We start from the raw sequence: 24,514 nt of genomic DNA, 5'->3' as shown, positions 1-24,514 counted from the left end.
CAACCACCAATTGAAGTTGAAAGAATATTGAATGTGGAAGGGCAGCAGGCTGGAAACCAAAACACAGCAGTCTAGAGGCTGAAATCTAGTAAATGCAACAATGTATCACCGATCAGAGGCTAGAAACTTATCGTTGGAGCTGTAGACAGCGAGGCAACAGTTATAGGGGGTGTAAGCTGTTGCAGTGCGGTTTGCTGGATAGTAAAACACAAGCTGTAGTAGGTACAGGGATGGCGTTAATAGCTAAGGCAGCAAACGCAAACTGTACAGAAGCTTCTAGAGGAGGACGACAGCTGACTGATGTCCACAGCAACAGCTGGAGGAGTAGGCAGCAGCAAACTAGAGTGAAACGCTGGCTACTCAGGTTGTCAAGATGATGGGTGTCAGCTGTGAACCACCTCACTAGAGAGGGCGCCTAATGGAGAAGGGAAAGCTAACGGCTGAATCTGCAAAGATAGGACGTGCTGAATGGTGGGCAGCCTATCTATTTAAATTAGGGTTCTGCTTATGGAACACAAAACTCTTTTGAAACACATTTCTTTTTTAATGAAATTTTTGGTAATTACATGTTTCGGGGCTGTTTAAAAAAGCTAATCAGATTGTAATGTATTTTTAGCTGAACATCCCTTCAAGGCATCCTTTGGTAGTCAATCTATCACCTCCCACCTTAGAGTCTTTGGGAGTCATACGTACATTCATACTCCTAATGATAAGACAGGAAAGCTCGTGCCCTGAGCTAACCTATTGATTTTTGTGGGCTACTCTTTTAAGGCTATAACTGTTCTAGTTGTTTGATCCTAAAACAAAATGTATCATTACTAGAAGAGATGTTCTTTGACGAGAGGTATATTGTGCAGCCCTTGCATCAACTTTCAAGCTGATTCCTTGGCCTACATTACTAGAGATAATTTCATTTGAGTCTAGTCTACTACCTGCTTCAGACACACTTCCAAAGACTTCAGCTCCTAGGCCCCCTCCTAAGGACTGTTACCTTGCCGAGTACCAACAAACCATGTAGGATTTGGGGATCTTTCCACCAAATTCCATCCCATATGGACCCAAAATATCTGTAGATTCGCGCCTACTCCTACATTTGCATCTATCTTTACACCAAACTACACACCACACTTTGAGCCAAACAATTGGCAAGAGGCTTTAAAGCATTCCCAATGGTGAGAGGCCATGGAAAAGGAGTCTAAGAACATTGACTGGAATGGAACCTGAACTTCGGTGGATCATTTGGGCACAAGGTCATTGGGAGTAAGTGGATTTTTAGAATAAAAATAAAAATTGATGGAACCTTGAATACGTACAAGGCTCACCATGTGATACAAGGGTTTCAACATAGAAACAAGGAATTGACTATGAAGAAACCTTCGTATCGATTGCACAGTTGATATCATTTCATCTACTGGTAGCACTAACCACTCACCAAGTTGGCAAATCCACCAAATGTATGTCAAGAGTGTCATTCAGAATGGTTATTTAGACAAGGAAGTCTATTGGAGGAGCCTCCCAAGTTTTCTCTTTCAGACCATTAAGACAAAACCAAAAACTCGACTCCCAAAACTCTCTAGCATAGGGGTAATGGATAATCCCTCAATGTATCCCTATTTCTTACATAATTGACACTAGATGTCATAAATTGCACTGCTCTATTCTCTCAGCTCTTGATTCTTGCATAGGCAAAACCATCATCCAAAACTTTAGTCTCCATCCAAGCTGCACTAATAAATAGCTACTCTAAGATCATTGGATATGATGAGAAATGCTACACAAAGAAATTGTGATCATCCCATACATCTCCTATGGTAATCTTCACATTTGGATAGGCAATATACAAATCTCCTACGAAGTCGTTGGCTGCCCACATCCTCCATCTGTGGTCGACATTTATCTTTGAGCCATGGTCTATCAATGCAACACATGAAGTTGTTAGCTCTCCAACCTTCACTATAGTCTTTGTGATAGCACAAGCTCAATGGTTCCTGCAATAATGACTCCTGGGTGTCACTCCTGAAGCCACTTCATCCTCTATATACTACATAGGCCATACATCTCTTGTATTTTTACTAAATATCACACTCTTCTCTACAACAATATCCACTTTAGCTCTGTCTACAATAAGCTCTTTTACTTCTTTACAAGCAACCTCCGCATCTACATCATCTTTTTAAACCTACTATATGCCCTATAAACATGTTTCTTGTTCACTTTGTATCATAGCCTGAGTTGGCACAACCACAAATTAACTTTTTCTTTTTTATAGTATCTATAATTTCATGAAACTCTCTTTTTTCTATACCAAGGATTTCATTCAATGTAAAATCAACTGCTCTACCTGTAGCAAAGGGTCTGCAACCCATAAGAACAATAAAACTCTCTCTATAAGCAAAGATAAACACTCTACACTGTCAAATTAATCAAACTTCATCTCAAACTCTGTGAGCTTTGGAGTGAAGAGGCCCTTTGTAAGTTTATAAACCCACTCTAGAAAAGTATGCTTAGTTACTCTATTTTTAGCCTCACTTGAAAACAACCCATGTATTTCCATAATCTTTGTAGATGGACTCTCTGCGTATAACCGGCCTGTTCACTGGGAAGGGCGGTAGTGTACAACCAAAATAAATAAATGCTTTCACCCAATTTAACACTCGCCCACTTTACCTGAACTTAAAGACACAGAATCAAGAAGAAATACAAGAAGCTAGAATGCTCCTATTGCCACACAGACACCCTATTGGCCCCTAAGTTAGGCGCCCCTTGCGGTATTTCTTTATTTTTAAAAAGAGAAAGTACAATGGGCTGTCTTTCACCTATTCTGGGTGAAATTTGACAGCATAACAATACAATTACTGACCCAAATCAAGTTGACCAGGAGGGGAAACTCTGCCCAAGTCTGAAACTTCTGGTTGGAGTGCAGAATTGACCATTTCAGTCTGCTGTAATCACTGGTTCAGACCTGTTCTGAGACCTGTTTACAACTCTTACTATTCCCTGTACTATTCAGCCCACTCTAATTACTGGTTCAGACCTGTTCTGACACCTGTTTTCAGCTCATATTGTTCCCTGCATTGTCCTACATCATCTGGGCCAAATGCCCCTTGATTCTGGCATCAATTGGGCTCTGAAATAGCCTCTGAACAGTCTAGAATCAGTTCTGGTTTAGTGCTGTTTCAGACACTTGCTTGGTGAGGTTACCACCCTCACCTGTCCCTGCTGGGAACTGCAAACAACTGCTCCTGTTCCTGGAGAAAGGAGGCTCTTGCCTCATGCAAAAACAGCATATTCCACACAGCTGTACCTGAATCGGAAGAAAAGCCCTTGATTCTGCAGCATAACCGTACTGTTAGGGAGAGAAAGACAAGGTAGACCAGCTCTCAAGAGCACTCCATCTGCAGCAATCCATCTCCCTTTCACAAGAAATGAGCCCCCCACGCATTGAAACTCGTTTTTGTGCTACCCTCTCTCTCTCTCTCTCTCTTTTGGGAATTTATGCCCGAATTGTGACACATAGCATACATGTAACAATTTTCCTGTTTAAACCTTTCAGTCTAAAATTCTCCATCCTCAGTTCAAAATTTGACCTCGGCACAGACCAGAGGATTGATCCTCATGCAAAAACAAAGATAATGACGCGAACAGATTCTGAGGTCCAAAAATAATAACTCCCTAAATTTTAGGAGTTGCTTCCATTGCATCCCCACTAGTCTTCTGACCATCTTTGCAGACTATGGCTACATCCAAATCTGTAATGTAGCTCAACTGAAAGCGAATTTCCACTGATGACCCCACATAGACTAATCTCTTGAAGATTTGTCCATCTTCACTTTGAACTAGTCTCTTCCAAGCTAGTTCTTCAACACACTTGTCCATATACACTTTCACAAGTCTCTTCCAAGCTTGTCAATCTACAGTGCCATCAGTCTCTTCCAGACTTATACTGGACCTTAACTGTCTAGTCTTGACTCACTAGACATTCCTATCCGTTTCACAAACTGGCCATGCAACTCAGGCGTTTAGATTTCAAGAGGGATCCTTCCAAAAAGAAAAACCAAATAAAATATGTAATAAAGAAATCAACAAAAAGGTAATAGTTGTCACAGTTGTGACACTGCGGCTCCTAATTTGATAAGAAACAACCCTTGCATACTATCTCAGCATATCATCTACCAATACACTGGCCAACTCTAGTTTCTCCGCATAAAAGCGAAGAAACCTGAAAATACTTCCATCATCAAACTTCTTTATCTCTACAATCAATTCTTGTAGAGCCTTGGTTACAGCCTCTTCATGTTTAATAAATTCATGAGTTCTTGTGAAATCTTTGATATTTGTCTCATCAAATTATACTATTATTTAACATTAAAATTCTTTGTACATTTATTTTAACTTATTTTGATTTTTTTCCCATTATAATGATTTATATTAAAATTTCTTAATCTATTATCAAATTTCTCAATTATCTTTATTGTTATCAATATTAAATTTATTATTGATTTTACTTATTTATTTTAATTGATTAAATTTATATTTATTTATTATGAATGTTATTATTAAGTTTTTAAATTTAGTCTACTTCATTATTAAATTTTTAATTTATCAAGAATTATTTATTATTTTTAAAATTTTAATGAGAAATTTTACCTCCCAAAAAAATACCTATCATAACAACAATTTCGTCTTCAACTAGTTCTCCCATCTTGTAGTCTCTGACGTAGGCCTTTCACATCACGTTCACCAAATGTCAAGGGTTGGAAACATCTAGGTCTAAATTCACTAGCGATCAAGGGAAAGAGAAAACACGTGAAAGAACTAGACACTAGAACAATAACTCTTGAATATATTGTAGAACACAAGAAACAAATAAACCCAACAAGCAACTGGATTACTCTTTTGTACAACTGCAATAAATCCCTTCAAGCTGAATACACCGAGCCTAAGACAATAGCTTAGGTAAAACTTTGTCTGAGACGTAGCTCAGTACCACTCTTTTAGCCCAAAAGAAATTACAACAGCAAGTACAAAGAAAAACTTGGAAGTACAAAAGAATACTCTTACCAAAATAGCCCAAATGTACATAAAACAACCCAAAACCACTTCGGCTGTCCTTTGATCATACATGTGAGATCTTTTCAATTATATCCACGCAAACACTCTCAATCCTCGTCTATAGCAATAGGTAAAGATATCTTTAAATCTGTTCCAAAAATAACCTCTTGCAAGCAAGCCTTTCTAGGCTAAAGGCACCCTTAAAGAGATAGAATCGCTTGTCTTTTACTTCAGCCTTGTTAATCATGACAGTAAATCACTTTCTTATTTACCCAAGCTTGTAAGAATGGCTTAGATCTCTATTTATAACCATTCACAACAATTCAGACCTGCTTTTCACTGTTGCTTTTCATTCTTTTTGTCTTCCAAACTCTTACTGTTTGCTTTTCTTGTATTTGTTTTTTATATGCCTAGTTGCAATTTGTTTCAACCATAACTTTCACACAGGAACTCAGAATAGGGTCATCAAGGGCACGGATCAATAGACACATTCTGATGCAAGATGATGTCAATTGGTCCCTATCCAGATTTGGCATTTGAGTAAAGCAAAGAATCACCAAACCTTCCAAACACACTTACTAGAAGCACCTCTCGAATAGCTACCAACTGTGGAGGGTCATGCGCTTGTCATTGTTGACTCATTGGGGTCTTGCAATTGGTAGTTGGTTAGCATACATACAACGAGATAGGGTCACTCAGCACTGTCCCCAACAATGCATGGAGACTCCAAAGCACTATCTATGGTCATGTGAGGAAACCTAATTGGGGTGGAAAAGGACTTCCGGCATGTAGAGCCCAGCCTCGCTGCAGTCAATCAGCCAGGGACGGCATCTGATTTATAAGGCTGTGAGATGCAGGACATGATATTCACCACTGAGGCTAGTTCTTGTGTGATGGTAACTCTAGATGCCCTGCCCAACTGGTAGGTGCTAGACCCGCAGGCCCTCAACATCATTGTTGATGGTCTAGAAGCTCATTAGGAGCCTCATGAGTGGCCTATTTGGAAGGCTTGCAGTAAAGAGGTCTTCAGCCAGGAGCCCTTCAGTGTATGCCACCCTGGCAGAGCTTTGATCATCCATCATACACTCCCTTCTGGGCACTGGGAGGAACTTCAATGAGAGGCATTGTATTCATGTGATCTAGACCTTAAAAAAATAAATAGGAGGCAAAAGAATACAATGACTACATATACACATCAAATTTTCTCAGACCTATAAATATCAAAAAGGTATTTTGCCATTCAAGAATATTAAAATGACAATTCATAACCATCTAGCAAGGGGCATTGTGACTATTCATGAAACATTAGCCAGAAACTACAAATTGTCTTTTCAAGTGTTGTGACTAGATTCTAAGAATGGCTTACCTCAGCTGCAGAAAAGAACCGATCACGATCAGTGAACTTTTGTACAAGCTCCAAAGGCTGGCCAGTGAAAGCGGCATACATTTTGTCGATTTTCTGCAGTCACAATAATTCCATGCATCATCCTTCATATAATATAAAACTTCAAGTGCTGCTCATAGCTTCTATAACCTGATGGCTCAACTTTTTTTGCACAAGTTATCGAACGAAAGGGAAAATAGATGAATAACCTACATCTCTAGATGTCATGACTTCATTCACTTGCCGTCTTACATCATCCATGGTACCCTGTTACATACATAATATAAAATTTGCTTAACCTTTTGTTCTTTTAGAATAGTTAAGAGCATGTGGAAAACACTGGCACCAATAAGATTTTTTGAAACTGTACACACAAGCACTCACAACAAAATTATACTTTGACAAACAGAGGGCTCAGTTATTCACCATAGCAAACCTATGCAAGCAAACAAGGTGCCAGGCAGCTTCAGTATCATTAATGTTTCCGAGTATTCATGAAATGTTCTGTAAATTTTGCGTGAATAAATTTTGTTATATTTACTCCAACAACCGGTTAAAAACACAAAGAATTTGTTATCTACATAAACTGTGTTATATTTATGAAAGACCCACGAGGTAGATGGAACACAGCTCCAAATTACATGGAACATGAAACCAGCCTTCCTTCTCGGCGAGTGTGATATAAACCTGATCTAACTCAATTTACAGCAAGCGTTAAATACACAAATCTGGAAATATACACTTTACCACTTAAGCTTGGACAGCCTACACCCGATTGGCCCCAACAACTACCAGCCCTTCCGGTATTTCTTTGATTGTACTGCTCTAATTTGAAGTTCAAAGAGATACATGCTGATCCCTCTTCAAATTCAATAAAATGGGCTGGCATAAATGACCAGTACTGCTTGGGCACAATTTCCCCCTTGAGAGTACAACAATCCGGCCAAAGATTGGGTCACAATCTCCTGCATGTAGGCCACAATAATTTGAGAATGGGCTATTCCTTGGTTCAGCTGCAAATATCGTGCCTTGAGCTTCTACTCCGAGTTCTAGGTCTTCAACAATTGGGCATGGATCCCAAGGTGGCAGTGGAAACCCTGATACATGCTGTAAATTAGGGTTTCAGAGCAATTCCTGAAATTGCTCTTCACCCCAAGCTAAAAATGGCTGAGAACTGCTGAGGCCTCAGTGGTAGACAAGTTGAAAGGAGTGTCTTTTGATCAGTAACTCTGACGGCAATTCTAATGGTGCCAACAACATCAGAAGGGGGGTCAAAAACCCATCACTACTAGGTGCTACTGCTAAGCTCTTTTCTTCTACTGCCATCTCTCACTGATGCAGAGAAGGAAACCTACCACCTCTATCCTGTCGCACTGCACAATCAACCATCGCCTCTCTCAAAGCTCATCCAATGGGGGCTCCTTCCTCCCTCAACCTCTAAATGCTGGAAAGAGCCTCAACCAATCCCCAAACAGCCCTCTCCAATTTGCATGGAAAGGTTTAATAACTGGAAGCTTGTTTTGCCACTTTGCAGCTTTCCAAAAGTAATTTTCTGTTTTAATTAGCTGATTTTCAATTTTTCATTTCTGAAAATTAATTTATTTTACCATTCGATCCTACCCAAGAAGTAGCTAGTGCTAGTTCACATTAATTGTGCACCTAGTGGTCCACATCTAACAAATGGAAGGACTAGTCTGAACCGTCTTGTTCAATACGACACATCCAAACCAAACTATCGGGCTGTTTTGAAGTGCCTGTTTGTGACTACTTGGCATAATTTTGGAGTAGTTGTAGGTGTTGTTTAGGCTTCCTTTCCCACAACAAGCATGCACTTGAGCTAAAAATGCATTAGCCTGACTTTGCCAAAAGTTGGTAGCTATGGCCATCAGCCAGTTGCTATCGCCATCATCATCTCTCTCTTCTAAATGTTATGTTTTGGTTTTTTGGCTACCACCTTGACATTCTCTCACCATTGTCTAGTGCATTTGCACCTAACAACTGTTATGCAGATTTTCTCTCTCCTGCAATGTCGTCTACATCAGATCCAACCTTCCTTGGCTACGTTTACTAGCGTTCGATATTCGAAGCCTACCTTTGCTGTGATTCGAGATATCTTTAGAGTATGACACACTCTATAGCTCCTAGCCTCTCAATTGATACCAAAGATACGAGCGTTCGAGGTTCAATATTCACTGCATAGTGTGTTTGTTGCATGAGCACTATATATTCAATATTCATTCACTTTACTATTCATTGTGCTCACTATCTCTCCGAGTTACCCTACCCCTAACCCTACCTATGTTCTGTGTTTATCAATCTCTGCTTTGTCGTACGATTGTTTTCATGCTTTTTGAAATTAGAGCATTTCTTCACATGATATAAGTGTTAGGTACTCTTTGAGAAACCTTGGCATTGGAAAGCTCATTCGCCAAAGCAAGAACAACATAAGGGTTAGATGGCTTGAAACACATTCATAACACCCCTCCAATCTCCACAACCAAACATGGACATAAACGATTGGGAGTGGGCCTCCCAGCTTGCTACTACTCGATTTGACATGGGCGAGACAACCATCGAACTACCATGGAGTCCACATTTCATATCAAATTTTTGCCACTAAGTATAATCTCATCCTTACGCATGGGGCTCACTAGGAGGTTCGAGGTAAGCCTGAGTTTTCTTCTTTAGATTTGGTGCAAAAAACTAATGATCCTGCAGGACCTTCGAAATTTCCACTACAAACCAGCCATCTACAAGTGCAACCTGGCTCAGACTACACATCACTTCCACAGTACTTTTCTCCAATGCCAGGTACATACCCTATTATTTCAGATTCTATGCCAACTAATTCCATATTTTCTATTGGATCAAGAGATGCTCGTCAAGAAAAAGACTCTTCAAAACAAGCTTTTGTTTGTGATAAATGAGAAAGATAGGTATTTCCTCATGAACTCAAAACTAGGTAAGAGGCTAAAAGAAAAACTTCTAAGTATTCCTACCCTTCCTTTTCCTTCAAATGATTTTATTTCTCATGGTCAATATGCAGTAGATGCATCTTCATCTAGTGCAATGGACAAAAGGGACCTACCATGTTTTCCATAACAACATCCATCACATATCCATTTGGGCTCCCATCCATCCCTCCCTCATCTTCCGCTGCACCTTCCTTTCCGCTTTCATTAAGTGCACTACATTATCTACTACACACCACACTAGGGGATTTAGCACATTTAGACAATCTTTAGGACCTCTACATACCCATTTTCAGGTGGTGTACCTGTGATGCAGGCTCAACCTCCCACACACACACACACTTTCGAGTTATCCCTCTGGGCATTTATCCCAGACATATTGGAGTGTGGACCCTTAGTATCGCAGTTTGCCTCTATGGCATTACCTAGTGGACTATCCGATCATTCTGTAGTATCCTAACCGACATTTGGACAAGGCTATCATATCCCAGTACCTCCACCTACACCTATAGTATCATATGGACCTATGTCCGTTTCACTACCTCCGTAGCAATCAGTACACATTGAACATCAACCCCCCTATTTCTACCTATCCACCTTTACCCCCTCCTCCTCCTTATCCACTACCACTACCACCATCTCAACCCATCTATCCATCTTCACAAACACCTCATGATTCTAGTTCCTCTAGTGATCTCAATGCTGTAATCTTCGGAGCAAGGCTGTAAAAAGGCTCGAAGATGAGGGAGAATGCTGAGGAGAGAGAAAATTCAAGATTTCTTCATGAAGAACTGAAGAAAATCAATCATTTACTACAGTTGCCTTGTCTCAACAACCTGTAGATGTTCTCCCTATTGTTGGGAACGCTCTCTTGCTATCACCTACAATAAATGCTACCGCCAACAACCTAGATACTATCCCCTACAGTTTGGGGATCCCTAGGAGCTGTCACCTGCAGCCAACCTGCTCTTTCTTGCTGGAAAATGGGGGAAAAACAGTCCCAATCAGCTCCAACAGCTACCCACGATTCACAACAACTTAATCAAGGTTCTCCGTACGTAGTACGGACTAATCCTTATGGTACGTATCCATACGATTTAGTACGAAGAAATAGGCACTTTTTGACCACTCTCCTTCAAGTCTACAACTTTCTTTTTTTCTTTCTCCTTTCTTTTTTTTTCTTCTTTTTTCTTATTTCTTCCCCAAGCCTCTCTCTCTCTCTCTCTCTCTCTCTCTCTCTCTCTCTCTCTCTCTTCATAAAAGGTAATTGTATTAATTACGAAAAAAATACAAGATTACTTGATTACAAGATACATGATGACACAAAGCCATCAATCATGGCAAGGACCCAGAGGCAATTGCCAAATGCCAGGAATGCAAATCCTCCCGAGGGAGCAAGTCAGAGTGCCTGATGAGATCTAGCTGCCAATGCAAGAGCCCTTTAAGCCTTGCAATATGTCGCGGTACATTCGAGGCCGAATCAAAGAGAAAAGCATTTCGGGTGGTCCAAATGTGCCAGCATCCCCAGTATCTGAAAAAGGGAAATAAGATCTTCATATGTAACTGTGGCGGCGTGGGATACTTTGGGCGCACAAAAACCCAATCAAAAGGAGTCAGTGAGGGCCCCACCACTGTGCGCCAGATTTGGGACAAGAGAAACCAGATATTCTTCGCGAGCGGGCAAGAAAGAAAACGATGTCTGGCCGATTCCTCCGTAGTGGTACAAAAGAAACAATTGCCATTCGAGATTCGACACTTGGAAAGGGCCGAGGCAAGAGGAAGACCACCAATCATTACCCGCCACAGGAAGACCTTGCATTTGAAAGGTGCCCTATTCTGCCACCCCTCCATCAGCGTTGCCTGCCACCATGACAAGGATTTCCGCAGGCCCCAAACAGTATTAGCTTTCTCACCCAGCCATTGGTGATCTTTAATAAGAAGATGATACACCTGATTAGTAGAGGCCTTTTCCAGAGTCAACCGGCCTGCAAGGTCCCAATCCTGCCAAGGGTGATCCATAGTCAGGGCAGGAAAGGGTTGCCTACCCTGAAGTTCCGACGAAAGCTTCTCCCATAAATCACGGTATCCGCGCGGGATCCTGAAAAGTCTCCTAGCGGTCCGAAACGATGCGAGGACATTGCGAGTAGCAAGGGTAGCATCCGCAATCGAAGTCACACCCAAACGGGCCATGCGATTAAATCTTGGTCTGAGCTGATGTTTATCTTCCCATGAAAGTAATCTGGATACTGCCAACAATTCCAGCTGGAAAGAATTAGTCTGCAAGCGATCCCCTACTGGATGCCAACGAGTCTTTTGGAGCACCACTTTCCAAGATCCGACCAAGTGCTGTAACAAAGAGGAAGAGGGACTGGAAAATCGAGAGTCAGCATTAAGGACATGCCACCATGAGGCCCGAAGCCGTGTATTGCCCTGGCGGAGGCCGCTATCCTCAAGAAAATAACGGGCGATGATGGTCCACGGGTGATGATCCGCACACATGGCACGAAAAAGAGACCAACGAAGAGCCAGCATATGAGTTTCTGCATCCAAAATAGCTCCACCACCCATGCGCTTAGGGGTACATGCATGTGACCATGAAATCCAAGAAATGCCTGCCTGTAGTGAATCTTTCTTCCATAGCATGAAACGAATGGGATGGGTGAGAGCCTTCAAAGTAGTGGGCGTCCATGGCAGTAATGGCAGGAAATACGTCAGCATTGGTAGCATAATTGTCTGAGCCACTTTGAGGCGGACATGGAACGGCCAGGCTTGCGACTTCCAATACATAAACTTCGCGGCCAGTTTTTGTGAAATCCACTCCAACAGGTCCTTTGGCCGTACATCCACCCCCAATGGGTATCCAAGATGCTTGACAATGGAGCCACGGGAAACCACCTGGCCCTGCCAGCCTAACGACTGTAAATCCGGCTCCGTGCAACTGAGAATGGCCGACTTAAAGGCATTGATGCGAAGACCAGAGGCTTGACCAAAGAGCGTCCAAACATCTAATGCCTTGCGAATGTTGTCCCTGTCCGCCTGCAAAATCATAAAGGAGTCGTCAGCCAAAGATTGGCTAATGAAGTGCTGCCCCAAAGGAAGAGATAACCCTGCCAGCTGGGCAGAAGCCGCCATGGAGGATAGCATTGAAAGGACCGGGTGAGTCGCGAGGGCAAAGAAGAGAGGGCTCAAAGGGCAACCCTGTCTGACCGAGCGTGCAAGGACAAATGGCTCTGTAACCCCACCATTAAGCATAACTCTTGAAGAAGCCTCAGTACTGATGGTGTAAATCAATCGAGACATCCGGATACCAAAGCCCATAGCAGACATAAGATCGGCAAGGAAAGACCAGTCCACACAATCAAACGCCTTTTCCAGGTCCAATTGAATCAAGACCACTTGCTGATTGGAGTGCCGCGCATAGTCAATAGCCATTTGCACATTTAAGATATTATGCAAAATATTGCGGCCCTTAATGAACCCATACTGGAGAGGGTGCACAATAGCTGGAAGGTGCTTGTGAAGCCTATTTGCCAGTACTTTGGAAAAGATTTTATACATCGCGCCCATCAATGAAATTGGTCTCCAGTGTTGCAGCTTTGACGGCGAAGGGACCTTGGGAATCAGTTTGATAAGGCCTTCTTTCCATGAAGAAGGCATGACCCCTGTTTCCCAAACCTGCTGAAACATGACCACCAAAGGCTTTACCACCTGCGTGGCCGAGTGCTCAAAAAATTCATTAGTGAGACCATCCCAACCAGGACTTTTATCCTTAGGCAGGTGCAACAAGACATCCATAACCTCCTCTTCGCAAATATCCGCCTCCAAAGTAGCTTGCATATCAAATGGGACCTGCTGGTGGACCAGATGGTAGAAGACCGAGCGGGCATGCATAACCTGGCTGGACGGCAAGGAAGAGGAACCAAAAAGATCCATAAAATAATTTCTGCACATATCGATAATGGTCTGTGGATCAGTGACCATACGACCTTCCGAATCCTGGAGTCGCGTCATATTTTCGCGGGCCGGAGAAGCATGCAAGGCGCGAAAGAACTTATGAGACTGGCAGGCACTATCTTGCAATGTGTCAGTCAAGTTTTGCAGCTTGGCTTGCTGATAAGATTTCAAGCTAAATACTTGAATAAGATGGGCCAAACGCCTCTCTAGGGACATGGTATGTTGCTTATGGCGAGAGCAAATGCCTCGCACATTCCACGTGGCAATCTTCATATATTTTCAAAAAAGGAAGTCAGGAACGAGGCGCCTGTTGCCTCGATTGCACCTTTTCCGCGAGGGCATCCAGGACACCCTCATCCAGAAAATCAGCCAATACTGCAAACGAATTCGGGCGACCTACTTTAGAGGTAGAAGGGAAATCCACTGCCTTGGGAGTAGGGCGGGGATAACGCCTATCCCAAGGTGTAATCACATTACCTTTTGCATCAAATGCCAGCTTAGCAGGTGGGCCCTTGGGGCCTGCTGAATAGCCTTTCCTTGAAGACGGATAACGGGGGGCGGACGGGGCCATAGTACGCGCATCCTGCTGCGGGGTGACCATGTCTTTCCTGCGCGTGTACGTGCGCACAGAATCCAGAAGAGGCATTAGGCCCAGCATCAGCCAGGCCTGCGTCCAACTGTTTACCTTTTTTTTGTCGTGCCTCAATCCAGTCAGTGTTAGGAGAATCCAAACCCCGGACCTGTTGTTTGCCTTTATCCACGACAGTAGGTGGCTGAAGGGTCTCCTGTGCCGGGGCATCGAGCACCATGTCATCCTTGGGCTGCACAACCTGCGCCTCCTCAGAAGACGGTTGCCGTTCCGGGCATTCGGCCACAAAATGCCCTAGTTTACCACATGAAAAGCAGTGTCCGGCAAAATTGCCCCATTTCAGGCGAAAATGCAAAGGATGCATGCCTGAACAATTGAGGCGAAGCCACGCAAGCCTTTTCCTGGCCGTATCCCATAGCATGCATAAACGGTTGCGGTTCATGGCCCTGAGGCTCGGGGGAACCAGCACTGTGCCCACAACCGCCATCGCGTCCTTCAACAATGGCCAGTATACCGCTGGACAGTTTTCCACTTCCACCCACACCGGGCATTCTCGTTGAAGCAAACGCTGGAAGTCAGCCATAGGGCGCCATGGTACCACATGGACTAAGCGGCGATCAAAGAATAGTGGCAACTTGGACAGGAGCTCAGCTCGATGCGATTCCGATTTCAACAGCACCTCATAAAAACCGTGAGGTCCAAGGAATATCTCCTCAACACATTCCCCTTGCAGTAAATGGTGCATCCATTGGCGAATATGTGAGAGCATTGGGATCCTGCCGGTGAAAAAAAGTATAACTGCACGGTCGTAGAACACCGAGAAGGACCGCAAGACTGATTTTGGGTCCACCGTGGCTTCCAGCACATCATCCGCAGTCGCAGCAGAGAAAGTATCATTGTTATGCTGGACATAATCGCCAAGCAGAGTATTGGCAAAGTCCAGCAGATGTTCCCAATCAATTTCCTGCGAATCCACAGGCTCGGAGGCAATCTGCGCATAGGAACGGTCCTGAGGACCCACTCGCTCGTCTGAAGTGTGCTTGGAGCGTTTGCCTGCAGGCGGCAATTTAGAACCCGGAGGCGGCTCCTCCGTGCATGGCACCATATCCTCCGGCTCCTCTGTATCGGAATCAGGGCCAAGGGCTGCCACCGTCCGGTCGAGAAAATCCATATCCAGGCCAGCCATACTGCTGTCTTCTCGCTTTCGCTCGCTCTCTCACTCTCTCTCTTTTTCGCTCTGTGCAAGTCCCGGAGGGCTCGCTCTCTCTCTCTCTCTTCTCTCTCTCTCTCCCTCTCTCACTCTCTCTCTCTGTACAAGAGCAGATCAGATCTCGGAGGCGAGCAGGGTTGCTGTCACGCGCTGCCAGATTAGGGTTTCCTTTCCCTGTCACGGCACCGCAAGATGCAGAGGGCAGGCACCCGCGGGCAGCAGGCGTAGGGCAGGGGGCGGACAGAACAGCCGTGGTCTCAGACGAGCAGCTGTCGACAGCAACTGACGGAACACGGGCCGAGGGCGGGAGCTCAGGCGATGGAGGCGCAGACGACGGAGCCTCTGACGGACGACGGGGACCCAGGCGACGCGGGCTGAGGAGCTCAGGCGACGAAGGCACGGCGGACGGGGACGCAGACCAGAACGACGGGGGCCCAGGCGACGGGGGCCGAGAGGCTCAGGCGACGAGGGCACGGACGACGGGGGCACAGGCCAGCGACGGGCGCTCAGGCGACGGGGACGGGGGCTCCATCATCGATCTCTCTCTCTCTTTTTCTCTCTCTCTCTCTCTCTCTCTCTCTCTCTCTCTCTCTCTCTCTGTGTGTCTGTGGATCGATACAGCATACCTTTCCAGCAGCAACTGACAACTCAACGACTATTTTGCTTCCGCACTGGATGTCCGTCTTCCTCTCTCTCTCTCTCTCTCTCTCTCTCTCTCTCTCTCTCTCTCTCTCTCTCTCTCTCTCTCTCTCTCTCTCTCTCTCACTCTCAACCATAGTTACACTAGTACCACGTACAAAAGGTTTGATACTATACCATACTTTAGGTACCGCACCTTACATATTAGTACCATAAGGTACCAACTTAATGGATACATCTTTCCCATTCGAGCTGCACTTTGGGACGAGCTAAATGCTCCTTATATTAATATGATTCTCCCATGAGATTAGGTTATTTGAGATTCAAACAATTTCTCTCAACCTTCTCTCTCTCAAGCCCACACTTCTCTTATTTATATGATAATGCATGTATGATGTATCCACTCCCATCTATGTAGTTATAAGTTGTAGGTAGCAATAGTACATGTTGCGCATGCAGCATTAGGTTTTGGCATATTACCCTCAAGTACTCATCTTATATAGTCTAATAGCATTGCTATTCAGACTTGAAATATCTATTCTATTATCTTTAGTCCAAAATAATCAAGTTGTTTTTTTTCATACTAATATCGTATCGTACGTTATAAAATCTTAAGATACCATTTCGTACCGTATTTTATCATACCGTACCTTTCGTTGGTCACGTTTTTCATCTTCTTTAACCTCCCACCAACCTTCATGGGCAAGTTCACCAAATGGCACCCTTCCCAAATGGTTTTTGCATATTATAAATAGTTAAATATTTTCAATCTTTAAATACGGAAAACTAATCTAATAATTATTTCGTTGTCCAAAAAAATAACCTAATTGGCCATCTTTGACCATCAGATTGGCATTAGGTACCATTAAACACCACTTCTCTAGTGTCACCAACTAACACTTATAGCCAAATTAATGACCTAGGCCAATAATTGGCACCAGATACCACCAAGTAGTTGTGTAACATAACTAGTAGCAACTTTTGTATTTTACATCCCATGTTTTCCTCAGGTCCCGACCTCGTAAATTTACTCTAATCCAATACACTTCACATGTGCAACATTTACTTAACCATGTGATTAAAAATTTATCCGCATGTTAACTAAGGTTTCAAAAATACATGTTCTCATGGCAACACTCCCCCTTAAAATGGTTGTAATCATCCTCGATTGCCCTGCCAAATGAATCAAAAGTAAAATAATAAACTGGAATTTCCACAAGGCATCGTAGTTAACACAACATTACACGTTGCTACTCAACCATTTCATATGCCCAACACATGTTGAAAATTACCATCCAACATAACATAACATAAGACTCACAAAGAATCTCAAAAACATTGTCAGATTATCATGTGACATGTCTATTTCTCATGCAAAGCCAAACCATAGCATAGCATAAACCAAGCATAAACCATGGCTAAAACATCAATGGCATCATATATATGCTGTTGTTCACAAAACCAGTTGAATACCACTGAATATTGATGATCATACACTGAAAACCAGCATTCGTTAATCAGTCCTTGATGATCATTAATCAATGCAAATGTAGTGTTTCAAAGCTGCAGTGAAAACCATACCCATCCGCATACTAAATATAGTGACTAGTACATTGAATAGTGATCTCCTAGCAAACATACTATCAGCTACATTATCTTGAATGTATGTTGAATACATCCAAGATCGACTATATCTAAAGTTGTCCATCACTTAGGAGTGGAGGTGCTAGCTTTCTCACAAGCATCAGATAATACTCTAGACCCCTGCTCTGCTGAACCTGATTGAGCCCGAACTAAAGTCGGCTCTAATTGGAGAGCATCAAGGTAAAGCTACAACAATTGAGAATGGTATGCCAAGTCATCCTCCTCCATCCATTTGGCATCCATTGGTGAATAATTATGAAACTTCACCAAGTACGTTTTGGAAAGCTTACCTCTAATCTTCTAATCTATGTGTGTCAAAATCTGCATCAAGCTCTTTAACCTTAGGCTGAATTTCAGCACATACATCCTCTAGCACATCACCATGAAAAGGCCTAAGCAAGCTCAAATGAAAGGCATTATGTATCTGCCAGTGTGGAGGCAATTTCAGCATATAGCATGCATCAATGATCCTCTCCGACACTTAAAATGGTCCATAGTATCTCATAGACAACTTTGAATAAAATCGGTCTTTTCCCTTTATCTTTTTCAGCCATCTCTTTTCAAAATGCAGCAATACATAATCGCCCTCTGCAAAGTGCAAAGCACGCCTATGACGATCAACTGCCCTATTTTGCTTATCTTGAGATCTTTGAAGCACATACTTAACCTTCTAATAAGCTGCATCCATGCTTTCCACACAGTGATCAGCCCCAAAGATCTTATCTTTCATGTGCAAAATAGGGGGTACTTTCCTACCATCCTCTATCACTTCAAAAGGAGCCTTACAAGTGGAACTATGCACCGTGTTGTTATATGCAAACTCAACCAATGGCAAATATTGTTCCCACCGCACTTTGTGGTCTAATACATAGCACTTAAAAAGATTTAACACCATGTAATTAGCCTATTCACACTGACCATCAGTTTGTCGATGAAAGGATGAAGAGAATTTCAATGTTGTGCCCATGTTCTCAAACAATACTTTCCAAAACAAACTTGTCATCTGCAGGTCACAATCACTAATGATCGACTCTAACACACCATGATACTTAAGCACATGCTGCATAAAAAGGCATGCCATATGATCAGCCTTGATCTTTTTCCTCACAGGAATAAAGTGGGCTTGGTTACTAAACCTGCATATGATAGCCAATATCCCATCATTACCTGTAGGTTTGCACGGAAGCTCAGATGGCTACCCCCTACAATCTATCCAGGATATCATTGATCCTAGGGATCAGCAATCTATTCGTTATCGTGATTTCATTCAAAGCACGATAGTCAATGCACATACGCCATGACCCATCCTCCTGCACTAAAAGCACAGGAGAACAAAACCGAGATGAACTGAGTTGAATCATCCCTTTCTCTAACAACTCATTGACCTAACTCATAATCTCCTCGTGTTGGGTTGCACTAACCCTGTAAGGTGGCTTACAGGTGAGCTACTGCCAGGGATCAAATCTATGCCATGATCCGCAAGCCTCTCAGGTGGCAAGTGTCCTAGAAGTGATTAAGAAAAGCAATCAGCATAGATTTGCGAAAATGGCATATGATCTTTATCCAAACTAGTCACATTCCCAACATTTCCATTATCACTCTTATCCTTAGTAAAAACCAAGTAACCTGAAATATGATTTTTCATTACTTTGGAAATAGCACAAGCAAATACAACACGGATAGATTCCCCTTTCAATTTTATTTCCAAAGTATGAACTTTGCCTCCATGGAAGAGGATCACAATCTTATCATGAGCATCAATTATTGTATGCACATGATGGCACCAAGGCATACCAAGCAAAACATCACACCCTTCCGATGGAGCGATAAAGAACTCTTCGTTGTCCACATAACTCTAAATGTGCAAACAAAATTTTCCAATCATAGGACTAACTTGCTCTCCATATCCCTTGCATGCCATACCAATCTCACCCATGGGCCCCATCTCATGCTCTTTGATACCTAAACAGGCTGCCATATCAAGAGAGATGAAAGTTGATCATGCCCTTGGATGAAGAAAAATCAATGCATAATGATCTCTAATTTTGCCCTATGTCCTACAAAGTTCGGTGCTATCATCATTCGGTTGATCTGCCACTGCATCAAACACTTAACCAGCAATGGTTTTGCCACTCTCTCCCTTATTATCATCCTTTTCAGCTTGCTGTTTATTAGGACAGCTACATGTCATGTGCCCTTCCTATTCACAAATAAAGCATTTATTTGCAACCATCCGCTCCTTACGTCGTGCATCATTTTTCCAATCTCTCTCTACGATCGATTCCTCTTTCCAGCCCTATTTTCAGATCTGCCCTAATTTTCAGCTTTATTTTCAGATTTACCTTTTTTCTCGGCCTTGGCCCTAGTGGCATGTGGCTTGGGATCACTATTTTGGAATCCCACATCCTTTCCATCCAGCGCTGTGTTGGCTGTACTAGCAATTTCTATACGTTGAGACATGCTGGAAACAATGGACTTAGTACAAAAATCTCAAATACCCCTTGGCAAACCACAAATATCCTTCTACACCTATGGGACAAGAAGTTTCTAGCAACAATGCACCTATGGGACAAGAAGTTTCTAGCAACAATGCATCCCAAATCTTCTTATTATACTAATCCAAGTTCTTGCAATATTTGGAATTCAATTGATTCCAAGCTGTCATAATGTCTACTTCAAAGGTACTTGACAACAATTTGTTGAAGCAAACATTTTCTTGAACTGGACCTAAGTGGTAGGTGACTTCCCTTGAATAAGAGGTGTAGACCACCACTGCAATGCATTTCCCTTCAAAAATGTGGCTACCTTTCGTATCTTAGATGCCTCTATAAAGTTGCCTCCAAAGTAGGCTGCATCAAATTGTTGAATAAAAACAAGTGCTTTCAGCCTATCTTGTGCACCACTGAAAGGCTCAAATTCACACTTTTGCCACCTTCATCACAGTCCTTTGGCGGACCTATGGGAGTCAAGTTATCATAAATAGGCTATTGCAAAAAGGATGCATTTGCTGTATTTACATGATAACTTGCACTATCAGATGCTTCTACATGACCAGCACCAAATCCTTGTGCTCCAACAATCCCTGAGGGTGAAGATACATGTGCATATGGCCTACTTTGTGCCCCAAGCATCATTCCTATGCTGCCATACATAGAATTAGGCATTCCACTTGCATTACCTGAATACATTGGGTGTTGTGAGCCATGCATTGGCTGTTGCATACCATAGGGATTTGAGCCATACATTCCCATATGCGGTGTCTGTCCAACCAAAGTATGAAAAATGGTACCACCACCAAAGTATCCTTGCTGTCCCATGCTTGCATAGGCATAGTTACCTTGCTATCCATGTTCCCATGGATTGGCACTACCAAGTTGGCTATGCATTTGCACTTGCTATCCATTCCGAGTAAACATTCGTGGACACCTAGGTTCATTACCCTGAATCTCACCGAAGTTGGCTTCCCACCCAGTAGGAATTTCACCTTAGCAGTTTGCCTAGTACAAGAGACCTCACGACCATTTGCCAATTTCACAAGTACAGTAGGTGCATCTATTGTGGCTATCCCTAGCCTTTTTGCACAAATCGGTGAAATGAAGGAATGTATACTGCCACAATCAATTAGGGTTTTGAAGCTTTTACCTTCATAATCTGATGGAGTTTGAATCACCAAGAATTGGCGATTCGGACCCTTCTTGTGCAGAGCGGCGTGAACCGTTGCCCTCTCAATGTCAGCATCCATGGATGAATCTTCTTCATTGGCCAGCTCCCTGTTGGAAACACTAGAGGTTCTCCCTCTGGCCATGACAGTGGTTCCTTGCCCGTGCGAATTCCATTATCTACCATTTCACGCATGCAACCTAGCGCTTAGAGTAACAAAAACCCTAAGACTCGTTCTTGTTCCATGCACATAGCTAACCCTTTCATCTCTCCCACGAGAAATAATGCATAATTAGTTATAACACTTAAAGAACCTGGGTTTTATTCGTATTCATAGGGACGTTTATTGCGTTGGTCGCTCTGCTCGCCTCTCCCGCATTACTGGTACCAATAGTAGCTTTGGCACCTACGCTTCCCGCGATTTTCTTCTTGGGCGCCATTTCTACTCGAGGTTTGGGAAGTCCAGGCCTTAGCGGCCTTCAAGATGATCAGTTTGGGAGGGAAAGGTCGCGGAAAAGGGGATCCTTTGTCGATGAGGGGGTAACTTATCTCCAACTCTCTTCCTTTCTCTTTCTCCTCCTCTCTCTCTCCCTCTCTTCTTCCTCTTCTCTTCTCCTTCTTTCTCTCTCTCCTTCCTCTTCTTCTTCTTTTTCTACTTCTCTATTCCCTCCTTCCACCTCTTCTACTTCTCCTTCACTTCCTCTTCTCCTTCTTTCTCTCTCCTCTTTCTCTCCCTCTTCTTCTTTTCTCTTATCCTCCTACTCTCTCTCTCCCTCCTCTTCTTCTCCTCCTTTCTCTCCCTCTTCTTCTTCTTTTCTCTTATTCTCCTGCTCTCTCTCTTTCTCCTTCTCTTCTTCTCCTCTTCTTCTTCTTCTTCTACTTCTCTCTATCCTTCTCTCCTTCTCCTTCTCTCCCTCTTCTTCTCCTCTCTCCCACTCCTTCTCCTTCTCTCCCTCTTCTTCTCTTCTCTCTCCCTCTCCTTCCCTCTCCTTCCTCTCTTCTCTCTCTCCTCCTCTCCCTCTCCTTCTCTTCTCTCTCCCTCTCCTTCTTCTCTCCCTCTTCTTCCCTTCTCTCTCCCACTCCTCTCTCCTCACTCCTCTCCCTCTTCTTCTCTTATTTCTCCCACTCCTTCTCTATTCTCACAGTAGCTGGTTGGCAAACAGGGGGGAGGCTTGAGTCGTAGGTCCAGGGGGCCCGTTTCAGCAGGTCAGAGGGGGGAGAACTTCAATCAGAAGGCCCAGGAGGGGGGAGGTGCAGTTGCCGCACAAGTGAGGAGGGGGAGAAAAGAGTCGACTCTCGAGGCTGTTGTTGCTGCTGAAGGAGGTGATGACGCAGGAAAGGGGGGGGGGGACGCAGTCTCCGTCTGTAGTCGGGGGAGGGGAGAAGCCTCCCCTTATTTGGGGGGGGGGGGGGGGGGGGGGGGGGGGGACGCAGTCTCCATCTGTAGTCGGGGGAGGGGGAGGGGAGAAGCCTCCCCTTATTTGGGGGGGGGATACAGTCTCCGTCTGTAGTCGGGGGAGGGGAGAAGCCTCCCCTTATTTGGGGGGGGGGGGGGGGGGGGGGGGGGGGGGGTGGCACCCAACGTGCGGTCGGCAGGGATAGGGAGAGGAAGAGAAATAAAAAATTTTGAACTAACCATTTAAAAAATTATTTTTTATTTTTTATTTTTTGAAATTAAGGGGAGTTCCTATGGGGGAGAAGCACGGCATGTTACAATTGCCTTTAGGGTTGTAGACTGATGTTAAAGCCAACTTAATACCCAATTGAGCAAAGAAGTTGCGTGCCTTATCAACATCCAACTCTCCTCTATCTGCAGTTACTTTACCCACACAACCATATCTACAAAACACTTCTTCAAGCAAAAAACGACAAACAGCTTGAGTGGTCTTGGTTGTTAAGGCTTTGCCTTCAACTTGATTGGTTAGATCCTCTCTTGCAAGCACAAAATATCGCATATTTCATATTCCTATAGGCATAGTTATAATATCAATAACCCATCTATAATGTATAGACAAAGGATAAGTTGGTTGTAACCCATCTCGATGCTTGACCATAAAATACATCTGACACACATAACATGTTTTAACAAAATGTGCTATGTCCCGATACATGTTTTGCCACCAATATTTTTCTTTGACTTTAATAAAGGTTTCCCATATGCCTCTATGGCCAACACACAAGCTTTCATGAAATTCCTTCATTACATGTTGTTGCAATCTTTTGTTACCTAAAACACAAACAAGCGCTCCTTTCTTCTTCTTTGCCTGCTTTCATAGATACCCTTCTTTAAGAAAAAAGCCATAAGCTTTCCTCTTAATATGCTTGAACTCTTCATCAATCCAAGACTCCTCCTTCATTGTGCTCAAATATTGGCCAATCTTCTTCATAATCTTCTTCAAGGAAATGAACTAGAACTTGAGCAATGCAATGAGCATACTAGCTTCTAGTTGACCACCCTTCTTCCATAGATAAATCTTTGATCTTTGTTGCTTTATGCTGATTTACAACAGTACATTTTCTTGTTCTTACTGTATGTAATGCTATACCATTAAAAAGATCAGCTTCACTTGTAAGATTCAGCTTTGGGTTTGTATATGCAAAAACTGAAAAGGTACTTTCAGCAACCATGGAATGAAATTCAGCAAGTATAGATTCTTCAGCTTCATCTTCTTCCATAAGCTCTTCTTCATTGTCATATCTTGCATGTGATAGCATGTGAGCAACTGGATTCGCCTTTCTTGCAATATGCTTTAATTAGGGATTGAGAGATTTAATATATGCAATTCATCTTAGCATAGCAATGTCGGATGTAGAGCAGTTGGGCAATCATGCCCAAGAGTAGAAAACAATCAGTTTCTGCCACTACGGAAACACCTATAAAGTATTCACGATCACACCTTAATGTTGTTACACCTCCCCACAATTCCCTTTTTACTTGTGCATACCTTCTTTGACGTTCATTGAGAACCTTTGCTCCAAAACGAATTGCATAGATGTTACCTTCAAGGTCTTCCTGGCCAACAGCCCATCCTATCCCAGTGGGACTTGTATCCACAGTAAGGATGATGGGTTAATCATTTGAATAATCAACCCTTTTGAGAGTAGGGGTTGAAATTAGCAACTTCTTTAGTTTGCGTACGGTGAGAGTATGCTCTTTCCTCCAAGAGAATCTTTGGCCTTTTCTTAATAATTGATAGAGATTTTCGGCTACATGAGCAAAATGTGGTATCCATAAGAGATAGAATACACATGCGCCAAGAAATCTTCTCATCTCTGAGATATTTGTGCATTTTTCTTGCATTCTACTGATAGCATCTATCTCGATTGGTGAAGGTTTACATCCGTAGGGGCCACACAGAGATCCGACCACTAGCACTTCTTCTACTCCAAAAATCGACTTAGCTCTAGAA

The 24,514-nt window shown here is 43.1% G+C and overlaps 1 protein-coding gene across 4 annotated transcripts in view; it reads right to left on the bottom strand.

Moving 5' to 3' along the window:
• CLPP6 (CLP protease proteolytic subunit 6) overlaps positions 1–24,514 on the bottom strand; it is an 88,369-nt gene that overhangs the window by 14,307 nt on the left and 49,548 nt on the right. For all 4 annotated transcript variants that reach the window (XR_015691083.1, XR_015691084.1, XM_087679428.1 and 1 more), the window contains 2 exons: positions 6,650–6,703; positions 6,419–6,511 (listed from right to left, as the gene is read on the bottom strand). Coding sequence is in view for 2 of the 4 variants with exons in the window: in XM_087679428.1 (XP_087535554.1) it covers positions 6,419–6,511; positions 6,650–6,703 (147 nt within the window). In the remaining 2 variants the exon portion in view is untranslated. The remainder of the gene's footprint in view (positions 1–6,418; positions 6,512–6,649; positions 6,704–24,514) is intronic.

Source organism: Lygodium microphyllum, chromosome 6 (genome assembly GCF_053477565.2).
Source record: "Lygodium microphyllum isolate KBCC chromosome 6, Lygodium_microphyllum_v1.1.10, whole genome shotgun sequence".
Taxonomy (NCBI): domain Eukaryota; kingdom Viridiplantae; phylum Streptophyta; class Polypodiopsida; order Schizaeales; family Lygodiaceae; genus Lygodium; species Lygodium microphyllum.
This window is presented reverse-complemented; position numbering and strand designations above follow the sequence as displayed.